This window comes from Siphateles boraxobius, unplaced genomic scaffold (genome assembly GCF_051911475.1).
Source record: "Siphateles boraxobius isolate OS27281-9 unplaced genomic scaffold, OSU_SipBor_1 56, whole genome shotgun sequence".
NCBI classification, from domain to species: domain Eukaryota; kingdom Metazoa; phylum Chordata; class Actinopteri; order Cypriniformes; family Leuciscidae; genus Siphateles; species Siphateles boraxobius.
In genome coordinates this window covers 2,714,342-2,737,766 of record NW_027509182.1, presented here as the reverse complement: position 1 = coordinate 2,737,766, position 23,425 = coordinate 2,714,342, and the positions used below count along the sequence as shown (strand labels likewise).

Sequence of the window (23,425 nt, the reverse complement as noted above, 5' to 3'; positions counted from 1 at the left end):
AATGATTCATAAAACTCATCAGTTGAGCCTATGTTTACTTTCTTCACTGACACAGACGAAAATGAAAACACTATCAGTCAAAGTTCAGCTTTAGGAGGGGAAGAAATAAACTGAGAGAAAAAGAAAGATTAAGATGAGAGAGCAGGTATTGACAAATAATCTAATGCCCACTGACATGGTTTTAAAGCTATTTTTTATCCATTTTTTGGCCTTCAAAAGCCTTAAATTCCACATATGTAGGTCAGAGAAATCAAAATTTTCTAATTGTTGCTAATACAGAAACGTCCTGGTTGCGTATGCAACCCACCGTTCCCTGAAGGAGGGAACGGAGGACGTAGTCGACGCGACTGAAATGGGATCACGCTAGGGAGCCTATCATCTTCGATTACTATTGAACGAGCCAATGGAATTTGGCGTGCGTGATTTGCATCACACACTCCGCCCCCGCGGCGCGGGTATAAATACGGAAGTGGATGCACGCACTAGTTGCTTTTCGCTGAGGAGCCGAGAGTAACCCGGGGTCAGCGGTGGTCCAGCGGTAGTGGCAAGGGGACTACGTCCTCCGTTCCCTCCTTCAGGGAACGGTGGGTTGCATACGCAACCAGGACGTTCCCTTTCAGTCGATAACGTCGGACGTAGTCGACGCGACTGAAATGGGATCAACCATTGAACACGCCACTAACGCTGCCACCTTCCAGTGCCTAAACCAAAGCCTCCTGATGCCCCCGCAAACTTAAGGCGGGGAAGGACAGGGCTTAGGCCAGGGAAGTCACTGCTGTTCCTACAGGACCACTGGGAAAGCGTTCCCCGTACGTTGGAAGGAAGGGACGCTGCGGAAGCCACATCCAACCCGAGGGAGGTAACGTGGAGAATACACATATGAACTGGGCGGAAACCGGGCAGTCTAACATATGGAATGTCACTGGGGTGGCTCCAGCCTAAGACGAGGGGAGACACACCGGACAGTGACGGCAGAGAGACTCTGCCGCGGGAAGACACGGGCTCACCGCAGGGAGCCGTATCGTGGAAGAATACACATATGGGGTCACCGAAGGGACCGCAACATATGGACCCAGCCTAACACAGGTTCCACACTGCTTACGAGTGGTAGGCCTAACACCAGACGTTCCGCACGTCCGACGTCGGAGGGGTGTGGAGGAACTCAACAGGGTTCAATTTTAAGGGAACTCAACTGGAGTAGAAAGGCGCACGTATCCAGTCCATAGGAGGGGAATGGCGCAGCAAGCCGACACTTGAACCGGGCTCACGCTGAAACTGGCTTCATGAGAAGGGAGCCCACGGGAAGCAGCGGTTCAACTAGGTGTCGTCCAGCCCCCAACTCTAGAATCTGTTTAGCAAAGTATATCGTCAACGCCCAGGCGGAGCACTTTACACTCATCATAGAGGAGCTCAACACCTAAGTGGACATGTTGCATCTCGGATCTTTGCCGAAATGAAGGCAAGCACTAAGTGCAACTTCGCATGGAAACAGCCTTCCCTCTCTGCTGAATTCCAACAGATACTTGAAGAGCTGGTCTGAGGTCTATGACTTGCATTCTGTACACGTCCAAGCGAACGGACAGAGAAGCCAGGGCTGGATCTGCCTCCTCCAGGGCAGCGCTTGCAGGCTCACCACCTGCTCCTATTACGGGAGAGGTAGGAGCCTTGGGCACAATCCGAGCCGGGGTCTCAGCTTGTGAGAGTTAGCCGGCCCAGACTCCAGGCACAATACGTTGACCGAAAGCGAGCAAGTCCCTACCCTCTAGTAGAGACCACGCGAGCAGGAGAACTGATATAACAGAATTTTTAACTCACTGCCTGCAGTGGCTCAGGGGCGGTCTCTGCAGTGCAGTCGCACCAGGGACAAGGCCCAAGAGGATAACGAGGTACACAAGGATTTACAAGACCTTTCTCCTCAGGAACCTGACGATCAGAACGTGCTTCTGCATACTTCTGCAACACGATGAGCGTCGTTTAAACACCGAGGCAACATCATATTGAGGGTGAAGGAAAACAGCCTACTGCAACCCATTTGCAGGAAAGAGAGCACTGAAGTGATCGAAAGCTTTCAGGATCTCCTCTGGAGAGAAGACGCACTCAACGACTAGGTTCCACTTCTAAAGGCGTAAGCACGCTACCCAATTCTAGGGGGTGCTCGCAGAAGTGATGGTAACTATCACATGTCCTGTGATAGCCACCTGAACCTCCGCGTTCAGATGTAAGACCGCCCGGAATCTCCGTGGGAAGAACGCGTGTGCCATCGTGCCCCGTCCCCGAAGAGTTTTCCGGGGAAGTCAGGAAGGCTGTTGATGGGAGCCAGGTCTAGTTGGGCCAATAAGGGGCAACTATGAAGACCTGTTCCTCTCCTGACTTGGCACGTAGGTGCAAGTGACGGGCGCAAAAGACAGGAGCTTGCTCAACACAACATGTGAAGATCACTGGGCTTCAGGAGCATTTTCTGCTCAGCACTGGGGTGTGACAAGTTCACTGAGCTTCAGGAGCATTCCTGCTCAACACCTGAGTGTGATCAACTCACCGAGCTTCAGGAGCATTTCTGCTCAACACTTGAGTACGAAGAACCTCACTGAGCGACAGGAGCATTTCTGCTCAGCACTTGAGTGTGACAAGTTCACTGAACTTCAGGAGCATTCCTGCTCAACACCTGAGTGTGATAAACTCACTGAGCTTCAGGAGCATTTCTGCTCAACACTTGAGTGCGAAGAATTTCACTGAACGACAGGAGCATTTCTGCTCAGCACTTGAGTGTGACAAGTTCACTGAGCTTCAGGAGCATTACTGCTCAACACCTGAGTGTGATAAACTCACTGAGCTTCAGGAGCATTTCTGCTCAACACTTGAGTGCGAGGAACTTCACTGAGCACCAGGAGCATTTCTGCTCAGCACTGCGTGTGATGAATTCACTGTGCTACCTGTGATGGACTCACTGAGCTACAGGAGCATTGCTGCTCAACACCTGAGTGCGATGAACTTCACTGAGTTTCAGGAGCAACTCTGCTCAACATGAAGTGTGATGATCTCACTGACTTGAGCAGCGCAAGGCGACCCTGAGTCGCCGTCACTTCTTAGAAGGCTCACTGGGGTTAAACGTATTCTGCGGGCCCCTGGGACAGCTGGGACCCAGTGTTTGTCCAAGGGTAGTCCGCTCGGTTTACCCAAACACTGGCGGAAAAATAAAACCGGGGGGGGGCAATTGAGCGGCCCCGGAATGGTCAAGACCCAGCGGACCCAGGGGATGGAGTCTCCACTTGCCCTGGCTATAACTGTCGTGAGGCTCGATGGCGGCACGATTGAGTAAGCGGGAGGGGTGGAACAAGGCGCCCTCAGAAGCGTCTGACTCCAAGGAGGAGGTGACGGGAGAGTTTGTGACACCCGCAATGTCTAACAACTCGAGGCACGAATGCCCGTGTAGTCGGGGGTCGCCCAGGCCCCCGTTAAAACACGCCCCTTGTACATGGCCCCTCTGCTGAGGAGGGTTTGGCAGCAGACCGGGATGAACTATAGTCACACAGGGTGAGCTGCTCTGCCACGGTCACCTCGGGACTCGATCGTAAAGCTAGCGCTGAAGCGGTCACATACGGAGGAAGCCAACTTAGGCTGTCGCTATCGTATACCCCAGGAGCCTCTGAATCTTTTCAGTGGGACCCTTTCTCACTTCAACACCAGCTGAACACATTCTCACTGGAGAGACGTGTTGGACCGAGTACCTCTCCAAAACTGAAAAAGAGATACTCAGCCCGTGGGCGAGATTACTCTCTTCCAGTTGACCTGAAGACCCAACGGGCTCTGGAGCACTCGAGGGGAAGGACACCACGTGTCCTTCAGGCCAAAGCTGCAGACCAATCTTGGGCCAAGATGGTCACAACCCACCACCTAGTAGCACGAAGAACGAGTTTACAACTGGCCTTCGTACCGGCTGGAGGAGCGGCTATATCAAATCCTTCGCCAGCAGGATAAGATAAGCACGCACAAGTCAGGAGCACTGCTCAACACTTGGTGTGAAGAATATCACTGAATTTTCAGGAGCACGTCTGCTCAACACCTAATGTGATGTTACTATCACTGACCTGAGCGGGGTAGCCGAGCCTGAGGTGGGGCAGCAAAGTAGAGATAGTGGTGTTAGTGTGCAGTGCAACACTTACCTGTCTCCACTAGCGGCAGGGGACGTGAGAAGGCGGATGACCGGGTCCTCGAACGCCCCAAGCTGCCTGTTGGCGACCAAGGGAAGCTGGGGGATGTAAGGCTATTATACAGGGTCACATCCGCCATACTGGCCCACTTGGGACTCAGGAATAGAAAAATTGCTCTTTTTCTGAATATGTGGGTACCGCTGACCCCGTTTTTATAGGGCCCAGCGGCGGAACAGACACACACATAACAAAAAACTCCAGCCGGCCCTCCAACCAGCCAGAGGGAGTGGATCGGCGACCACTCAACAAGCAACTCCTCCATCCCTGAGAGCCCGTCCAGGTTCAGCGTTTTCTTTTGCGCTGGAGCTTACCACCTGGCTTGGCAGCGCCTGGAGCGGGCTGGGCGCCCCTTCCGCGGCCGGCTCCGCGCCGGAACCTGGGTGAAGGCTGCTGCGGTGGTTCGGCGGGAGCTGAGGCGGCTGCAGGCGGACGCCCTCGGCGACGAGCAGGCGGAGGATCTGACCTCGGGGGGCGGGTGAATTTAGTAGCGTCCCTCCGAGGCAGGATGTGCCGGATGGCCTCCGTCTGCTTCTGAGCTGTAGAGAACTGTTGGGCAAAGTTCTCCACAGCGTCGCCGAATAACCCAACCTGGGAAATGGGAGAGTCCAGGAACCGAACCTTGTCCGCATCTCTCATATCGGCCAGGTTGAGCCAGAGATGGCGCTCCTGGACCACTAGTGTGGACATCGCCGAACCCACCGCGCGAGCTGCAACCTTCGCCGCCCGGAGGGCGAGGTCAGTTGCAGTGCGGAGCTCACCCATGAGCTCAGGGTCCGAACTACCCTCGTGCATGTTCATGAGTGCCTGGGCCTGGTGGACCTGGAGCAACGCCATGGCATGCAAGGAGGAAGCGGCTTGCCCACAAGCTTTGTAAGCCTTGCCCGTAAGAGCGGACGAGAACTTACAGGCTTTAGAGGGGTGACGAGGATCACCTCTCCAGGAAGCGGCCGCCGTTGGGCATAACTGCATCGCAACGGCCCGCTCCACCGGAGGGATAGCCTCGTAACCCTTCACCGCTCCCCCATCAAGGGTAGTGAGAGGGGAGGAGCTACTCAGGCGGTTTCTGGCAGAGAAAGGTGCCATCCATGCCCTCGTAAGCTCCTCATGCACTTCAGGAAAGAAAGGAACCGGGGCGGCGGACTGAGAACCAGTACGGCCCGCCCCGATATACCAATCATCCAACCGAGATGGCTTGGGACACGGTGGAGGGTTCCACACGAGCCCTACCGCCTCGGCGGCCTTTTTCAGCATAGCTGACATCTCTGGATCTGGCTCGGGCAACACTGGTCTCCCGGAGGGAGGCAGTGCAGCCGAGTCATCATCTCCAGAGTTCAGCTCCCCCTCCGATGCTGCGATTGACAACGTATCCCCTGGAGGGGCCCCAAATGACACGGCTGGCCCGTCCATTACAGAGGGACCAGCGGGATCAATGGGGAGCTCCACCGGTTGCGGTGTGAAAGAGGAGTGAGGGACCCACGGGGCGTGGCCGGGCGGATTACCCCTCACTGTGATCCTCAGATCACCCAGCTTGGACGGCACCCCAGTCCTCCTCTGGGAAGGTAACCCAGAGGAAGAACAGGGGCGGGGCCCAGAGGTGGGGACTGCACCAACGCTTTTAACGAAGGCGAGTCTAGATCTCAACACCGAGATGGACATGTTCCCGCAGTGAGAACATGCCTCATCCACGAAAGCTGCCTCAGCATGCTGTAAGCCCAAACATGCGACACAACTTTCGTGACCGTCAGAAGGGGATAGTGCCAGACCGCACCCAGAAACGCACGGATGGAATGGCATCTTGAAAAAGACGCACTCACACCCGTGTTGCTCTTTTAGGAAATGGGACCGTCACCAGTGCCGGAGCACACAGGGAATGACCGCGGCAAACACTGAATAGTCTTTCAACTAACAGTGAAGCACTCACTTCTCGCCCTCTAACCAACCGTCAACACACAAACAAACAGTAGAAATTTGATGCTGTTAAAACAGCAGTTGAGAGCTGAGAAGCTCGCGATCACCGCTGCACCACGCTGTAGAACACCAACACTGGAGAGGTCTTCCCGCAAGAACACCGACACACTCGCTCGTTGAACACAACAGCACTCTTCAGAGACATCAAAGACGAACGGCTCCGAAGCGAAAGGCAACTAGTGCGTGCATCCACTTCCGTATTTATACCCGCGCCGCGGGGGCGGAGTGTGTGATGCAAATCACGCACGCCAAATTCCATTGGCTCGTTCAATAGTAATCGAAGATGATAGGCTCCCTAGCGTGATCCCATTTCAGTCGCGTCGACTACGTCCGACGTTATCGACTGAAAGGGAACTGAAAATTCTGGGGACAGCAGCATTTGTCTAAATTTCAATCGTAACCATTCTATTTAATCAGAAACGATCTTAAAACAGGGCTTTAAGTGTAAAATACCAAACTTGTCCTTTAAACTTCAGCATGTGACTTAATGTCGTGAAAACCTGCCCAGGTCAGGTTTTGTCCCAAACTTATTGTAATGCATAAAAAATATTAAGCACTAGTCTTTGCATATACTAAGCACTATAAGCATGAGTATTTATTTATTTATTTATGAAAAATTGAAGCATTCTGATTAAGGTAATTTGGTGCTTGGGAAAAAAAAATATTTTTAGGATTCTTTGATGAATAGAAAGTTCAAAAGAACACCATTTATTTGAATAATTTTTCACTTTATTGTTGATGCATTCTTACTAAATTAAACTGTTAGCCTTATTTCTTAAAAAACAAAACAAGTCTTACTGACCAGTAGTATAAATATATACATACACATATATAGTATATATATATATATATATATATATATATATATATATATATATATATATATATATATATTCAAAGGATTGTGGTCAGTAAGACTTTTTTTAAAGACATTTGCATTTTTAATTAGCAAGAATGTATCAAGAATTCTTTATTGTATTCAAGTTTTTAAATTTTAACACTAAGAATAATAAAAAAACATTTGAGATAGATAGATAGATAGATAGATAGATAGATAGATAGATAGATAGATAGATAGATAGATAGATAGATAGATAGATAGATAGATAGATAGAATCTTTTGTTAATCAGTTTTTATTTGGTGTGATTTATCTTTACAGCGGATTTTGGTTTGTCGAAAATTGTAGACGATCAGGTAACAATGAAGACTGTGTGTGGGACTCCAGGCTATTGTGGTGAGTTCATTAAAGAGTGTTTCTAACAGAGCACCATCTGTGGCTTATTTCCACAAAGAGAATTACAGATTTTTTTTAAATTCTTTTTACAGCATAAGTGCTGCAGAGCGTCTCCCCTTTATTCTTTTCTTCTGATATTGTTTCTTTCTCTTCCTCAGCTCCTGAGATTTTACGGGGATGTGCCTATGGCCCTGAGGTTGACATGTGGTCTGTGGGAGTTATCACGTACATTTTGTGAGTGACACAACATACTTGTCTGAAGTTATTCTCTCACAAGAATGCTGTGCTTAGTCATTCCATCTCTCTGTCATATCAATCACGAAAGGCTGGTTTTGTCTCAGATCAGTGTGAAGCACGTTTTGAACTTTTGTGTGTAATTGGACATTAATTATTTTACAAAAAGTCTGAGAAAGGTTTACTCTTTGTCAAAAACGTCTTAAAAATGTCTTAATGTAGCCTACATGCTATTAAATCCATTTGACCCATTTGTAAGGAACCGGCTAGTTATTCACTGAAAAAACTCTGCCATAACTAATTTTTCATATGTATTCCAATGAAATTCAAGTGAAATAGGCATTAATGTATTTATACACTTTCTAACCACAGGGGATAATATTTAGATGTACTGTATACAGGACGGTCTTAAAAAGTAGCACAACTTGCAAATTAGCACAAATTAGCAAAGTAGCTAGTACGTACAAAAAAGTAGCAAAGTACCTACAAAGTTGCACAAATTAGAAAAAGAAAACTGCTCAGTTCCAGATTGAATATGTAACATTTTTACTATTAAGAGTGCACAGACAGACATTAGTCTTGTAGTTTTAATATGAATTAGTAGTAATTTAGTTTGCAGTTGTCAATCTAAAGGTATTTATCATGGTTTGTTTCTGTTTTGGGTTAGTTTCCTTGTTTATTCACTGTTTGATCATTGGTTGCACCTGTCTTCCATTTCATTGATTGTTTGGTTCTAAGCTCCAAACTCAGGGGTGTATTCCAGAAAGCAAGGCTATCTTAACGTCAAACATACCCTGAACTCTAGGTTGATTAACCAAACCTTGCTTACTCTAGGTATGCTGGTTTCAAAAACGCGTCCGGGAGTAAGTTCATCGAAATTATGTATGTTAACGGTTAACACACCAGACGTTCTCAACAGAGTGTCGAATCGACGAGTCACCATGGAAACGGACGCTAAGAAAAAGTGCGCCATACTACTAATTTCTTCTTCTTTTGTTAGATACTTATTTATATACTTAGTGCATATTGCCACCTATGTGGTGGTTGTGCAATCATTTTTCAATCGTTTTGTTTAATAATCTTTAATCACTGTGAATAAGAACTATATAGTTTGTTTGATGCTAGTTATATAATGAAAACAAAGACTTGAAAAAATATTACACTAAAAAACAGTCAAAGATAACAGTCAAAGTGCTTGCAAAGATAACATGGCTGTATACGTTTATTTTTTGTTTAGACATTTTGCTTCCACATTTCTTGAAAGGTAAGATATATCATATCATATATGTCTTTTATTTTAGAAAACATTATAGAATAGAAAACGTTCTGTTGCAAAAAAAAAAGTCAAAAAAAAAAAGTCTGAATGCAGACGAATGATGTTTGAGATGAAATTATATAGGCTAGCTATATATTATAATAAAATCAACCTTACCTTGTTTTAATAGCGGTTTATATATCGATATAACTATATATATTTAATTTTGTGTGCAATCTATCACGCACACTGGAGCCTCATCATACGGGCACGCATCGCAAGCGCTGAACACCCCTGAAGTAAACTATCTCTGGTAAAGAACCTGCCTCCGGAGCAGGTTATGTTCAGCTAGACGTTGCTATGGCTACTTACATACCCTGAAAGTTAACTCCGTTTTTTGGTACAGACAGTTGAGGTTATCCACCTACCCTTAAACATACTCTGTTATGTCACATAACCTGCTGTCTGGAATACCCCCCAGTTCATTTATCCATTATCATCATGTTTACCTTGTTCCATTCCTTGTGTTATGCCTAGTTCTTTGTTTTTGAGTTTGTTTAAAGGACAAGTTCGGTATTTTACACTTAAAGCCCTGTTTTAAGATCGTTTCTGTTGAAATAGAACTGTTAAGATTGAAATTTGGACAATTGCTGCTGTCCCAAGAATTTTCGGTTTCATGTGGTAGATCCAGCAACTTTTATTTCGTCTTTGTTGCAACCTGGCTGTGACAGCAGTAAATCTAAAGTAATTTTCTATTCTATATTTATAAAATTAATCATATTATATATAATATAATATTTAGGGCCAGATTTACTAACAGCTTGTGCCAGCACAAACACATTAAAAACCTACTGTCAGGATTTACTAAAGACACGCAGTGAAAAATTAGCGCTGAAAATGCGTGGAAAGGGTTATTTTTGCGGCTGACTTTATTTCATATGCATTTGTAGGAGTTTCCCTTTCAAACGCAAAATTTATGGAAGAGTATTTAAATGAATCGCACAACGTGATTTACTAAGGTTTGCGCTAGTCAGTTTACTGGTATTTGCACCATTATTTAACGCCTAAAAAAGCATGTCTTAAACCAGATGCTAATTTGAGCTGCTCTTGGTAGATTGCGTTGGTAATTATGGAAATGATCCGACTGTATGCGTTGTCAGTAAATCACGCGCAGAACTTTTCGTTTTCTTGCATTAGCGTTTTTTTGGAATTGCGCTCTCACGTTAGTTTGCCATATTTATTAAGTCTTGCCTAATTATATATCTATATATTCATGTATCTATATATCTATTCAATATTTATAATATTAATAGTACTATTATATTATAATAATATTTATTATTTTCTGCATCCCTATATTGCATAGAAATACTAAGTAATATATATTTTACTCTACCAATAAAAAGTTCGGAATATATATATATATATATATATATTTTTTTTTTTTTAAGAATTATCTTATGCTTACAAAGGCTGCATTTATTTGCTTAAAAATACAGTAAAAAATAGTAATATTGTAAAATATTATTAGTTTAAAATAACTGTTTTCAATTTTAATTTTTAAATGTAATCTATTCCTGTGATGGGGATTACTCCAGTCTTCAGTGTCACATGATTATTTCTGAAATCATTCTAATATGCTGATTTGGTGCTCAAGAAACTTTTATTATTATTATCAATGTTGTAAAAAGTTTTTGCCTCTTTTTTTTTTTTGTGGAAACCATTATACATTACCATTCAAAAGTTTGGGGTATGATTTTTTAAAGGAAATAAATACTTTTATTCAGCAAGGATGTAGCCTATTAAATTGATCAAAAATGACAGTATAGACTTTTATAATTTTAAGACTTATTTTTCAAATAAATGTTGTTCATTGAACTTTTACGGTTTCCATAGATATATTAAGTAATATAAATGTAAGTAATATAAATGTAAATTATTAACGATTGAGGACCAAATCAGCATATTAGATTGATTTCTGAATGATCATGTGACACTTAAATCTTAAAGGGTTAGTTCACCCAAAAATGAAAATGATGTCATTAATGACTCCCCCTCATGTCGTTCCAAGCCCGTAAGACCTCCGTTCATCTTCAGAACACAGTTTAAGATATTTTAGATTTAGTCCGAGAGCTTTCTGTCCCTCCATTGAAAATGTATGAACGGTATACTGTCCTTGTCCAGAAAGGAAATAAAGACATCATCAAAGTAGTCCATGTGACATCAGTGGGTTAGTTAGAATGTTTTGAAGCATCGGAAATACATTTTGGTCCAAAAATAACAAAAACTACGACTTTATTCAGCATTGTATTGTCTTCCGGTTCTGTTGTGGATCCGCGTTCAGTGCCGCTGCTGACGTAAGACGCTGCTGACGTGTTATCTGGTGCGCCCCAGCTTCGTTTACAGTCTGAGGGAGACGCACGCTGGAAACAAAACAATCTTCACAAACATGTCTAAGGATTTCCACACAGAGGAAGACTTGCATTTTTTTGCCCAGCCATATTTATTTGAACCCGAATACACGGACGCACCAGATACACGTCATCAGCGTCTTACGTCATCAGCGTCACTGCGGACTCGTGAACGCGGATCCCCAACAGAACCGGAAGACAATACAATGCTGAATAAAGTCGTAGTTTTTGTTATTTTTGGACCAAAATGTATTTCCGATGCTTCAAAACATTCTAACTAACCCACTGATGTCACATGGACTACTTTGATGATGTCTTTATTTCCTTTCTGGACAAGGACAGCATACCGTTCATACATTTTCAATGGAGGGACAGAAAGCTCTCGGACTAAATCTAAAATATCTTAAACTGTGTTCCGAAGATGTACGGAGGTCTTACGGGCTTGGAGCGACATGAGGGTGAGTCATTAATGACATCATTTTCATTTTTGGGTGAACTAACCCTTTAAGTAATGGCTGCTGAAAATGCTGCTTTGCCAGCACAGAAATAAATTACATTTTAAAATACATTAAACTGTTAAAAGTTATTTTAAATTGTAATAGTATTTCACAATATTACTGATTTTGATTTGTTTTACAGTATTGTGATGAGGTTGCTATTAAATCTAGTACTGTTTTTGTTTCTGTTCTATCTATAGGTTATGTGGTTTTGAACCCTTTTTTGATGACAGAGGAGACCAGTACATGTTTAAACGCATCCTGAACTGTGAATATGAATTTGTCTCCCCCTGGTGGGACAATGTGTCTCTCAATGCCAAGGACCTTGTGAGTAAATGTCATTATATGTATAAAATCCTTATAAACCTCTAAAAAATCCAAATATTTTAGGTATACAAACAGAACACACACAGAGGAACATTTATTGATGTCTTTTAAGTTATTTTTTATACTCTAAAATAGTAAATGTTTAGTTCTAATGAATGAATGATCTGTGTTTGCCCCTGAAATAAACGCACACCTGTGAGTGCACATCAGTTCAATTCTATTTCAGTTCATCATGAACTATATCACTTTGTGGAGGAATTATTTGAGTAATTTATTATTATTGTTAATAAAAGCATTTTTAAGTAAAACATTAGTTTTATAATTTTGTTGATACTGCCAGTTCATTAAATCTGCTACATTTTGTGCCTAACAACACCTCTTAACCAGTAAATCACTATAATGCACACACAAGATATTTGATATATTATACTTTTATGTTGCAAAATAATACGTTCATTTTCACATATTCAAATACTGCATTACTTCATACAGTCATGGTCAGAATTAATTGCACCCCTGGTAAATATGATCAAAACTGGCTGTAAAAAATAAATCTGCATCGTTTATCCTTTTGATCTTTCATTCGAAAAATTGCCAAAAATCTAACCTTTCATTGAAGTAAAAGAATTGAAAGTGGGGGGGAAATCACATTATGAAATAAATGTTTTTCTCCAAAACAAGTTGGCCACAATTATTGGTACCCCTAGAATTTTTTACGAGTAAAATATTTCTGAAGTATATTCCCATTAATGTTTACCTTTTTTTATCACACCAGGGTGACTAGGAACATGAAACTGTCTAGCTATGACTTCTTGTTTCACAGGAGTTTAAATATGAGGAAACACAAAGGCCAAATTCCCTTATTCATCCATCACAATGAGTAAAACCAAAGAATATAGTTCTGATGTGCATTAAAACATTGTTGAGCATCACAAAATAGAAAGTGGCTGTAAGAAAATAGCTAAAGAATTGAAAATCCCCATTTTGACAATCAGGGCAATAACTAAGAATTTACAATCAACTAAAGATGTTATGAATCTGCCAGGAAGAGGATGTGTGTCTATATTGCCTTAATGCACGGTGAGGAGGAGAGATTGAGTGGCCAGAGACTCTTCAAGGATCACAGATGGAGAATTGCAGAGATTACTTGAGTCTTGGGGTCAAAAAGCCTATTTAAAAATAAATCAAACAACCCCTACATCACCACATGTTATTTGGGAGGGTTTCAAGAAAAATCCTCCTCGCTCGTCCAAAAACAAACTCCAGCATATTCAGTTGTCAGAAAGACTGGAACTTTAAACGGCACAGAGTTCTGTGGTCAGATGAAACTAAAAAAAGAGCTTTTTGGCAGCAAACACGCTAGATGAGTTTGGTGCACACAAGGATAAAAAGTACCCCATGTGTACAATTTAATGTACCGTTGGATCTTTAATGTTGTGGGCATATTTTTCTGCTGGAGGTCCTGGACTTTTTGTTCAGATACATGGCATTGTGGATTCTATCAAATATCAACAGATAAAAAATCAAAACCTGACGGCTTCTGCTAGAAGTCTTATAATGGGCCATGTTTGAATCTTCCATCAGGACAACGATCCAAAACAAATATCAAAATCAACACAAAAATGTGTTACAGAGCACAAAATGAAGCTTCTGCCATGACCGTCCCAGTTCCCTGACCTGATGAGTTGAGTGAACTGAAGAGGAGAAGCACCAACATGGATCTGGGAATCTACAGGATCTGGAGAGATTCTGTATGGAGGAATGGTCTCTGATCTCCTGTCAGGTGTTCTCCAAACTCATCAGACATTATAGGAGAAAACTCAGAGCTGTTATCTTAAAAAAAAGGAGATTGCAAAAAGTATTTAATAAAAGGGTTCCAATAATTGTGGCCAACGTGTTTTGGAGAAAAACATTTATTTCATAATGTGATTTCCCCCCACTTTCAATTATTTTGAATGAAAGATCAAAAGGATAAACAGATGCAGATTTAATTTTTACAGCCAGTTTTGATCATATTTACCAGGGGTGCAATTAATTCTGACCATGACTGTATGGTACAGTGTGCATATTTTAAATGTAACTAGTCTGAATCGTAATAACTTTCTCTATAAACAACAAGAGTAGTGCTGACCTATTAACTATTAACTAATAATAACATTTAGCCAATCAGAAACATCTCTGCCTGTCAGTCATTTTGAACGTTCAGGGATGCTGATGTTGGGTTTCAAATCCACATTTGAAACCTTAAAGTGTTGCTGAAAGTGTAACTTGTCTTTCTTGGCTCCATAGGTGAAGAAACTGATTGTCCAGGATCCAAAGAAACGGCTGACGACACAGCAGGCGCTGCAGCACCCCTGGGTGACTGGAAAGGCGGTTAACTTCACCCATATGGACACTGCTCAGAAGAAACTCCTGGAGTTCAATGCTCGAAGAAAACTCAAGGTTTGAGGCTTCTGGCTCAATGACGCATTTTTATGAAGTTTTTAACCCGGTAAAGCCTAATGTATCATATTTGGTATGCAAAATTCTAAGGCCTCTAAATGATCAAGAATTCGCCCAAAAACCTGATATAAACAATCTAATACATGCCTTCTGGCATCTAATTGACTTTGATTTATATTTGATTGATAATTAGTTTATATTTTTCTGCAAGTAAAAGTCCTTTAAGTATGTCCACCTTCCATCTATGCTGAGACATTTTTGTCCTGCGAAAACTGAGCTTTTTGAAAACGCTTTACCAAGTTGATAAATTTGAAAACAGCGCTTTTGCGTTCTAGTGTGGACTGTGACAACGGAGGTATTAGAAAACGATGACGTATGTTTAATCATGTGATGCATATTGAATCAATAGCTATATTTTAGTTTTATACCGGTATTGTGCCTGTTATGTGCTATACACTTTCACACTGCTGCAAAGATGTGTTACTTTGTACACTTTTCATATCGCAGTCCTGCAAAAGATGATAGAAAATTTACTCGCAAACATGAGAGCAGTTGCGTTTTTGACCAAACATATAATGGTGACTGAGTGCGACCTGGACTCATCAGTGAATGCTCAGATATTCTGCTAAATAAAATGATCCTGTCAGAAGAATAGCGTGAGTAAGGTGAATTTTGCGTTTTCTGACGTTTCAGTGTGGATGAGAAACTTTTGGAAAACGCTAGTGTGGACGGAGAGCATTTTGAAACGAAAATGCCTTTTTCAAAGGTATCCAGATTAATGTAGACGTAGCCTAAGAGGGATAACAAGCAATGGTGGAGCCGAGGGAGCGGAGAGCCAAGGTGGAGCTGATGGGTTGACGGGGCGAGGTGGAATCCAGGGCGAGGAGGCTTGAGGTCAACGAAGGAGAAGCCGAAGGGAGACAGCAGAGACAGGGACGAATGTATATACTAACGTAGACCAATGAAAGGAAACGAGAAACAGGTGTTGCGAATTAATCAAACAATGAATCGCCATAAAAACTACTGCATACTGGACATAGGTAACAGAACAACACAGACAACACATGACTACGCAAGCATAATCAGATGTCAGATCAGATTTATCCTGAAACATGTTTTTTTTTATTTCCAGTCACTATTGCAGTACTCTGGTCAAATGAATGTATTCATGAATCTGCTTGCTTGTGCCATTTGCTGCAACTAAATCTGCGAGACAGTCTTCTCAGTGATGAACTGTAATAAATCTAAACATGAATCTTGACTTTATTGCTTGCGAATTTGGTTGCTGAATAAATGCACTTACGCAATGCAATCTCTGTACTACATTACAAAGTTTTTCTTTGTTGTCTTAATACAAAAACATTACCACAGTTTGAATTTACTGAAGTTAATATCAGGACTTTCACTGTTTTAGCTTTTGAGAGAAGCTTATTAAGGATTAGAATGTTAATGTATATGATAAATATATCAAATCAGGAAACTAAATGAGATCAACTAAACCCTGTGTATTAATTTCCCTTTTTTTATTTTTGCTTGGATGAAAGTGCAATAGTTCTGATGAAATGTAAAAAGAAAAATTGAAAACAGTTGTGATTAAATGGATAGTTTACCCCCAAATGAAAATTCTGTCAACACTTACTCACCCTCATGTTGTTTGAAAATGAGTTTCTCCTGTTGAACACAAAACAAGATATTTTGAAGAATGTTGGTAACCAGACAGTTGGTAGGAGCCATTGACTTCCAAAGTATTTTTTTTTTTTTTTTTTTTTTTTTTTTTTTGGCTACCGTCAACTGTTTGATTACCAACATTCTTCAAAATATCTTGTTTTGTGTTCAACAGAAGACAGAAACTCATACAGGTTTGGAACAACATGAAGGTGAGTAAATGATGACAGAATTTTAATTTTTGGGTAACTTTCCCTTTAATAATCATAATTAATTATTAAAGGCCCACTGAAGTGCCTTGGATGCGTTGATGTAATTTCCACTGAAACAGGAAGCTAAGGCGGGGCATATTGAAGGGCTCTTCCCGCTTTTTAAATAGACAATAGCATTTAGTTAACCTCACAGAGTGAAATTCGTTAGTAGAGATGTGAATAAATTCTAGCCACTTCATTCTTAAACAACATACAGTTGGAACACACATCTCCAACCCATTTTGCTCCGTGACGTGTCAACGGTCGCTTTGCCCTGGTGGTATTTATAACATAGGGGGCGGAACACTTTAGATTCTAGAGAGCATTTGATTGGACAGAAGATGTGATGAGAACCTGACGTCCGTGATGATGTCATAAAAATCCGTGATCCATTTTAGCTGAAGTGTGAGACTATAAGTTTTGAATGTTTATATCTCCCAAATGTGAATTTTGACAATTTTTTAGAACACACCTGCTCATTTATAACCTTAAGGCTAACATATTCATACTAAAAGCTAAAAAACTCACGTTTTGATTTCAATGGGCCTTTATTAGTCATGACTCATGATTATAATTTTTAAGCAAAATATTTGTAATTTATCAGTTTAAACATTACCTTGCAGCAAAATGTGCTTAAATATAAAAGTGCAAATTCTAAACACAATGCACACCTCTGTGTTTGTGTTTCCACAGGCAGCCGTCAAAGCGGTGGTAGCTTCATCTCGACTGGGCAGCGCAGGAAGCCACGGCAACCCAGACGGCAACAAAACCAACTGCAGCCCCTCCTCTGTCAAAGAGAAGACAGCAGAGGATCAGCCAGACACTGAACAGCCTCAGCCTCAGATTCAGAATGAAGTCTCTTAGATCTCCACAGAGCCTCACTGGAACTTAAAATTCTTCCCTTCATGAAAGGAACATGTTGCTTTTTGCAGTGGGCCTCTTAAAGGACAGAAACGATGGGCTTTGTTTGGTTCTTCTGCATGCGGACTGTTTGTCTATAGAAACGTCCCACATTGTGACTCAGCCTGTTGCCATATCACGCCAACATTTGATAAGTCCGTAAATTCGGATTTTGTACAGTGAATGAGCATCATTGGATGGTAATGAGAAGAACCAAATCTACTGTATATCAGTAAATATTTATGTCATCATGCTTTTGCTGAGATAATTGCCAAATTATCGTAGTACTTTCAAGGGCATATGTTGCTTTTTAGCTGTTAGTTGCATTAATTTGAAATCATTTTATTTATTAAGGTTTTTTACATAATATTGGTCGCTGGTAGTAAGATGCGGATATTGAACTGAACCTTTACATACTGTAAGCTTCAACTGAATGCCTTATAACATGTTTTTATATTTCATAAGTTATTTAAAAGTTATTTCATATTTTAGAAATAGTACTAAACAGTTTATTTTAAACTTAGAAAACAAGCATACTGTGCTTTGTTTAAATAAAGAGATGGTGATTTTTTTTCTTTACTCGTCTAAATCTGTTGAGACAGGATAATACACAAAAATTGTAATGAAAAACACTCCCTTGTGCCAAAATGGTCTTTATTTAAAGTACACTTTCACCATCTCATTTAAAGTCCTGGTTATTTAGGAATTTCCCTTTAAAATAAATCAAAACTATCAGGTTTTTTATGTACTGGCAATAGACTTCCTCAGAATCCAGTGCTTTACCAAGGAATCTGTGTTTTAAAACACACAGAAGAGCATGGGAGAGTTTTGATCCTATCCAATATTCTTTAACGCATGCTTGTAATGTATGGTTCGAGGGAATGCTGTTTCATAATCTGATAATCACATGTAAGGAATGTAATGTGGATATACAGGGGTTCATGTTTTGCATGTAGGAATGTTTATCTTAACTGCTGCAATTGTCTTTTTAAATGCACTGTATTTTACAGATAAAACTCGCTGTCTAATTAACAGAATGATATTGGAGGTCATTTGACGGTCACTTTGTACCTGACACTAGTGTGTCGACTTTGTTTATCTGCCTGTTTCTATGTCTAAGGACTCAAAAATGCCAATAAGATAGCACTGTATATTACTTGCAGAAATAAAGAATACAAAACAATCTAGTTGGAATCCCTTTTTAAGTTCTGAATGGGTGTGATTCATTATTTATGTATGTAGCTTGTTGATCTAATACTCTATGATCAGTGTTTTTAACCAGGGTACTCCAGTGGATCTTTCCAGTGTTGGGGGAAACACATCACTAGTAACTTGAGTTACATAATCAGATTACTTTTTTCAAGTAACTAGTAAAGTAATGCATTACTTTTACAAATAAGTAACAAAAGTTACTTTGTTTTTCCATTTATTGACTGAGACCTCTCCAGTCCTCATGTTGAGAGAAATCAGGAGTAAGTGCAGGTGCATTGTGTACACTGTGTAAACATGATAGTTATTGTAGTTCTACACTAAATGTGAGCATGCATTAACTCATTTTACTTGCAAATGAATAAAAAACTGAACTGCAAACTTAGAATATTACTCAAACCAGCAACAATTTAATGTTAAATAATACAAATATACTTTGTGTATTTAATCTCACTTTATGAACCAATTTCTTTGCTGGTGACCTTTGATGATCCTGTTCAAAAATGACATGCATATACACAGATAAACATCACATTTGTGTTTCATTGGCTACATCTGAAATCGCATTGTTCCCTACTATATAGTAAGCGAAAAACAGTGTATATGACAAAAGTAGTATGTCCGAATTCACAGTACTCTTAAAATAGTGGACAAAAAGTACCCTTATGAAGTACAGTACTTCTTCCGGCGAGATTCTGAAGTGTACATAAGACGGACACTTTACTATCCCATGAGGCCACGGGAGAGGATTTATGAATGGCAGTGAATGGCATAACTGATGCTGGTCACATGATAATGACAACATGGTGAATATAGTCCAGATTACATTTACGCTACACACACTGAGAGTAGAGAATATGCGATTTCGGACGCAGCCATATTTTTGTTTTTTTTTATTGCATAAGAGTTTTAAACTTTCCTCTTTCCTATTTTTCTGCAATCCAGTATGGCTAAGGTTCCTTTTGCACATGAGTGAATTTGCATTTCCTTCAGCCTGAGGCTTATTGATTCCACTTTTATTGTGAAAGGGTCCTTACACACTGTAAAAAAAAAAGTATGTGACTCAAATAAGTTATGGCAAATTGTTTTTACATTGCTTTAACTCATCAAAATAAGTTAAGCAATTTTCTACTTTTTTATTAGTAATGTCATTTAAGTTGAATTGACTTAAACATCCAAGTTGATTGTACTTAAAAAAATATTTTAATGCATATGAAAAAAAATATATAACTTTTTTGTTTTAAAAAACAAACAAGCAAGCCCAGCCTAGAAAAAAGTAACGCTAAAATAACGTTATGCATTACCTTCCATAAAAAGTAAAGTTATTTTTTTAGGGGGTCACGCAATATTGTAATGAATTACTTTTAAAAACAACTTTCCCCCAACACATGGCTCTCACTGTATATTTTCATTACATACGTTTCTTGTCACGAGTTTCAAACTTTCTAACTAATGATCTATTAAGCATTATGTAATGTAGTGAAGTCAGTTGTTGTTCAAAAATGAATAATCATATAATAATGATATTCGTATTACATTTAGAAGGTGTAAGGTGTTACAGAGAAATGTGGACAGAGAGCTTGAGTTCCGGTTCTTTGGGTCTGTAAAGGTTAAAGTCCTCTATAGACTACTAACATGCACGAACAGTACCACAGCAGCTCAACTGTGCCATTGTAACACGTAATTGTACACGTAAGTGTAATGATGATGTGTTATCACGACACATATATATACGTCAGGCTACCAGAACATTTTTTTATTGGATGGCCATTTTATTGCCAATCCTCTTTTTTTTTTTGAAGATTGTGTATTTTTTATTTATTTATTTTATTTATATTTTTGAATGAATGATTATTTAAACACTATCTATTTTCCATAATTGTTGAGAAATTCGTTCTAAATAAATCACTTGCTTTTATAATTTTTTATCTAGTGCGTTTAAATTCACACGTTTTGAATCAATAAGTCCTAATACTTTTGGGTCCACTGTATTTCTGCGTTTTGAAAAAAAAATAAATAATAATAATAATAATAATAATATATATATATATATATATATATATATATATATATATATATATATATATTTAGCTACAGTAGATGGCGTTAGTCAACATTAACAGAAACCCATACAACAGCTACACGAGTTTACCGCCCTTCAAACACCACAGAAGAAGAAGCAGATGAGTCCTGCGCCCCCTGCCGGCCGACCTCGCCCGCACCCGGTCCATCTCTCACACACACACACTCGATTGATGACAGACGGGGAGGGGGAAGCGGAGAGAAGTAAGCCCCGGATCCATCTTCAAGAGAGAAAATAGGAAAGAAAGACCGCGTCCCACTTTTATTTCGTTTTTAGCGGCACCTTTCCCACTCATAGACGTTAGGGAGCCCGAGGAGGGGCTGTGTCACTGTCTGTAGGATGTCCCGACATGAAGGTAGGTGCGAAAAAACCGCCGATCGCTGCGTCGTTGGCTTGAATTGTAGGCCAGTGCTGACCCGCGGGTTGCCATTGTTTTCAATTCAAATGCACTGGGAAAGACTCATCATGGCGGCCGCCGTGAATTTTGCAACCTTTTATGTACTTACACCGCATCGTTAGCGCTAAGGGCGTTTTCCTGAAGCGGCTTGGTGTGATATTGAGCTGGGCCTGTTTGCTAGGCCGGGCCTTCTGCGGCTCCCTCAGCCGCGGGAGTGAGTGCGAGTGTGTTCCCGCAGGTAGTCCGTGGAGAGGTCAGGGCTTCGGTTGGGCCTGTTTTAAGAAACTTAATTTTAAACCTTTCAGCTGTAAGTTACCCTGCACTGCTAGAATGACGACCGAAGGCATGTACTCTGCTGGCTACGCGGTTGTAGAGCTCAGTCAGACAGCCCTGGAGCTCATGTAAAGGGAGTATGTGTGTGTGTGAGAGCCGTCTTGAGTCATGTCATGTTTCAGGCCAGCACAAGTGAATGACTTGCACGTCTGGATTTAGCATTAGCTGGTGTCAGTGAAGCCATAGCTGTGATTGCTTACGAATATTACTCTATTAGATATTTCTGGAAACACGTTTATATTTCTAGCTCCCTTTGTGAAGACATTCAGTATTTAGTCAAACTTGTTTGGATTCAAGGAAGAGATTCAGCATTAAAGTTATGTCTTGATCATGTGGCTTCAGACACATTTGTCCTCAATGTGGACTGTCAGTGCAGCAATACTTCAAAAATGAATAACATGCAAATGACGTTACATTGAAATGTTGGTTTGGGTCTGATATCATTTATGCTATAATCATAGGTCATCACCACTGTATTAGCTTAATCTTTTGAACATGGTGGTACCATGGTACCATAAACCATGTTTTTGGACATTCTACAGTACAACGATATTTGCATATTTTGTACAGTTGGTACCTCCACTGTGCTTTTTGTCATGGGAATGTTAAAGGGGAAAAAACTTGTCATGTTTTGTGTGCTTCTCTTTTTATTTTTACTTGTATTAAAACTGGGTATGTGTGGTATTACCAAAATACATTTTTTAAAATACTATATGGTACTTTGATAGTTTATATCCAAAAAACACCACAGTATACCCTACATATATCATATTATAGTACATTTTGTTATTATTATTTTTATGTATGAATCGAACCGAAATATTAGTATCTCAATGTGAGTTATTTGAAGTATAATCTGTTCAGACATTTGTTTGCTATTTATGTCCATCTCAACCTAGTGAGGTGCCTATCTAGACAGCTTGTCTGTGCATCATCAAATGTGCCTTTGATTCCCAAATATGCTGTCTTTGGGTTGGTGGCAGCTCACTAGATTTCAAGACAGTGGATGACACCTGCCTGTGAATGAAGACTGCTTACACATGCGTCTAGTTTCTCTGCAAACAGCACATGGTGCTTGAGAGTAGCTTCCAGTGGGAGAATCCTCAGAATCCTAGTGATAACTGACACCTCAGATAATTATTATTATTTTTTCCGGATCGGTTATAGTTTGACAGCTGCTCTTTGTTTCGAGCACAGTGGCAGATTTGCTCTGACGTTTGAAGAGAGGATCTGTATTCTGTAATTATTGCTCAAGATGTCATTTCTTTTTCATTTTTTTTTAAATGTAGTTTTAGGATACATTTAGTTTCAACATGGGGTTTTATTAAGTTGTATCCATATTTCACATCACCTAAATTATCTTTCATCCACATAGAAACAAAGCCCATCTGTAAAAATCAGAAATAAAGCCTAACTATTAAAGTCCCTGTAAAGTCAAAATTAAGTATGTGTTCTGAGTTTGTCACACCACAGAAAAATATGTTATTAGCCACCCAGCCAAATTTGAATGATAAAAAAAGCCAGCAAGTGGATAAAATTAGCTATCAAAATCTTGAAAAAATTAGCAGTAGTCTCAAACGCTGGGGGCGTGTCCGCTGGCTGCGCTGAAACCACGCCCACTCGCGGGAAAGCTACCGTCCCCACACTCAACTGTCACTGCTACAGCCGGAATGGATGCTCGCACGGTGGGCACACACTGCCGATGATGGCACCAGTTGTCGGAGTGACGGGAGGATGAAGGCCGAGGCGGGAGATAGTCGGTTCGGCCCCATTCACCAGTAACGGCGGATTATCAGTGAATCCCAGTTGTCTCCGACGAAAGTTTATAAAACTATCCCGTTTAAAATGATCACTACAGAGGCGGCTTTTGGCGGTGATCCTCAGCTCTCCATCAAGATGGCTGATCTGTATTGTACGTGATCACATCCAGGTAGTACGCATTTCCGTGACGAAGGCATAGCTAGCTAGCAAACTGTAGGCTGTAGTAACTAGTAATAGTACTAACAGTAA

At 40.9% G+C, this 23,425-nt stretch overlaps 2 protein-coding genes across 9 annotated transcripts in view; both read left to right on the top strand.

The window, feature by feature from the left end:
• camk4 (calcium/calmodulin-dependent protein kinase IV) overlaps nucleotides 1–18,576 on the top strand; it is a 67,106-nt gene extending 48,530 nt beyond the window's left edge. The window contains exons 8-12 of the mRNA XM_077206389.1: nucleotides 7,337–7,411; nucleotides 7,570–7,645; nucleotides 12,009–12,135; nucleotides 14,425–14,577; nucleotides 17,187–18,576. Of these exons, the coding sequence (XP_077062504.1) occupies nucleotides 7,337–7,411; nucleotides 7,570–7,645; nucleotides 12,009–12,135; nucleotides 14,425–14,577; nucleotides 17,187–17,357 (602 nt within the window). The 3' untranslated portion in view covers nucleotides 17,358–18,576. The remainder of the gene's footprint in view (nucleotides 1–7,336; nucleotides 7,412–7,569; nucleotides 7,646–12,008; nucleotides 12,136–14,424; nucleotides 14,578–17,186) is intronic.
• A 2,172-nt stretch (nucleotides 18,577–20,748) lies between these two features.
• Nucleotides 20,749–23,425, top strand: part of kcmf1 (potassium channel modulatory factor 1) — a 33,681-nt gene continuing 31,004 nt past the window's right edge. For 4 of the 8 annotated variants that reach the window (XR_013195646.1, XR_013195644.1, XR_013195645.1 and 1 more), the window contains exon 1: nucleotides 20,749–20,888. Coding sequence is in view for 2 of the 8 variants with exons in the window: in XM_077206385.1 (XP_077062500.1) it covers nucleotides 20,786–20,888 (103 nt within the window). In the remaining 6 variants the exon portion in view is untranslated. Of the gene's footprint in view, nucleotides 21,041–23,425 lie in introns of all 8 variants that reach the window. The other 4 variants (XR_013195648.1, XR_013195647.1, XR_013195649.1 and 1 more) reach the window with 2 other exon arrangements.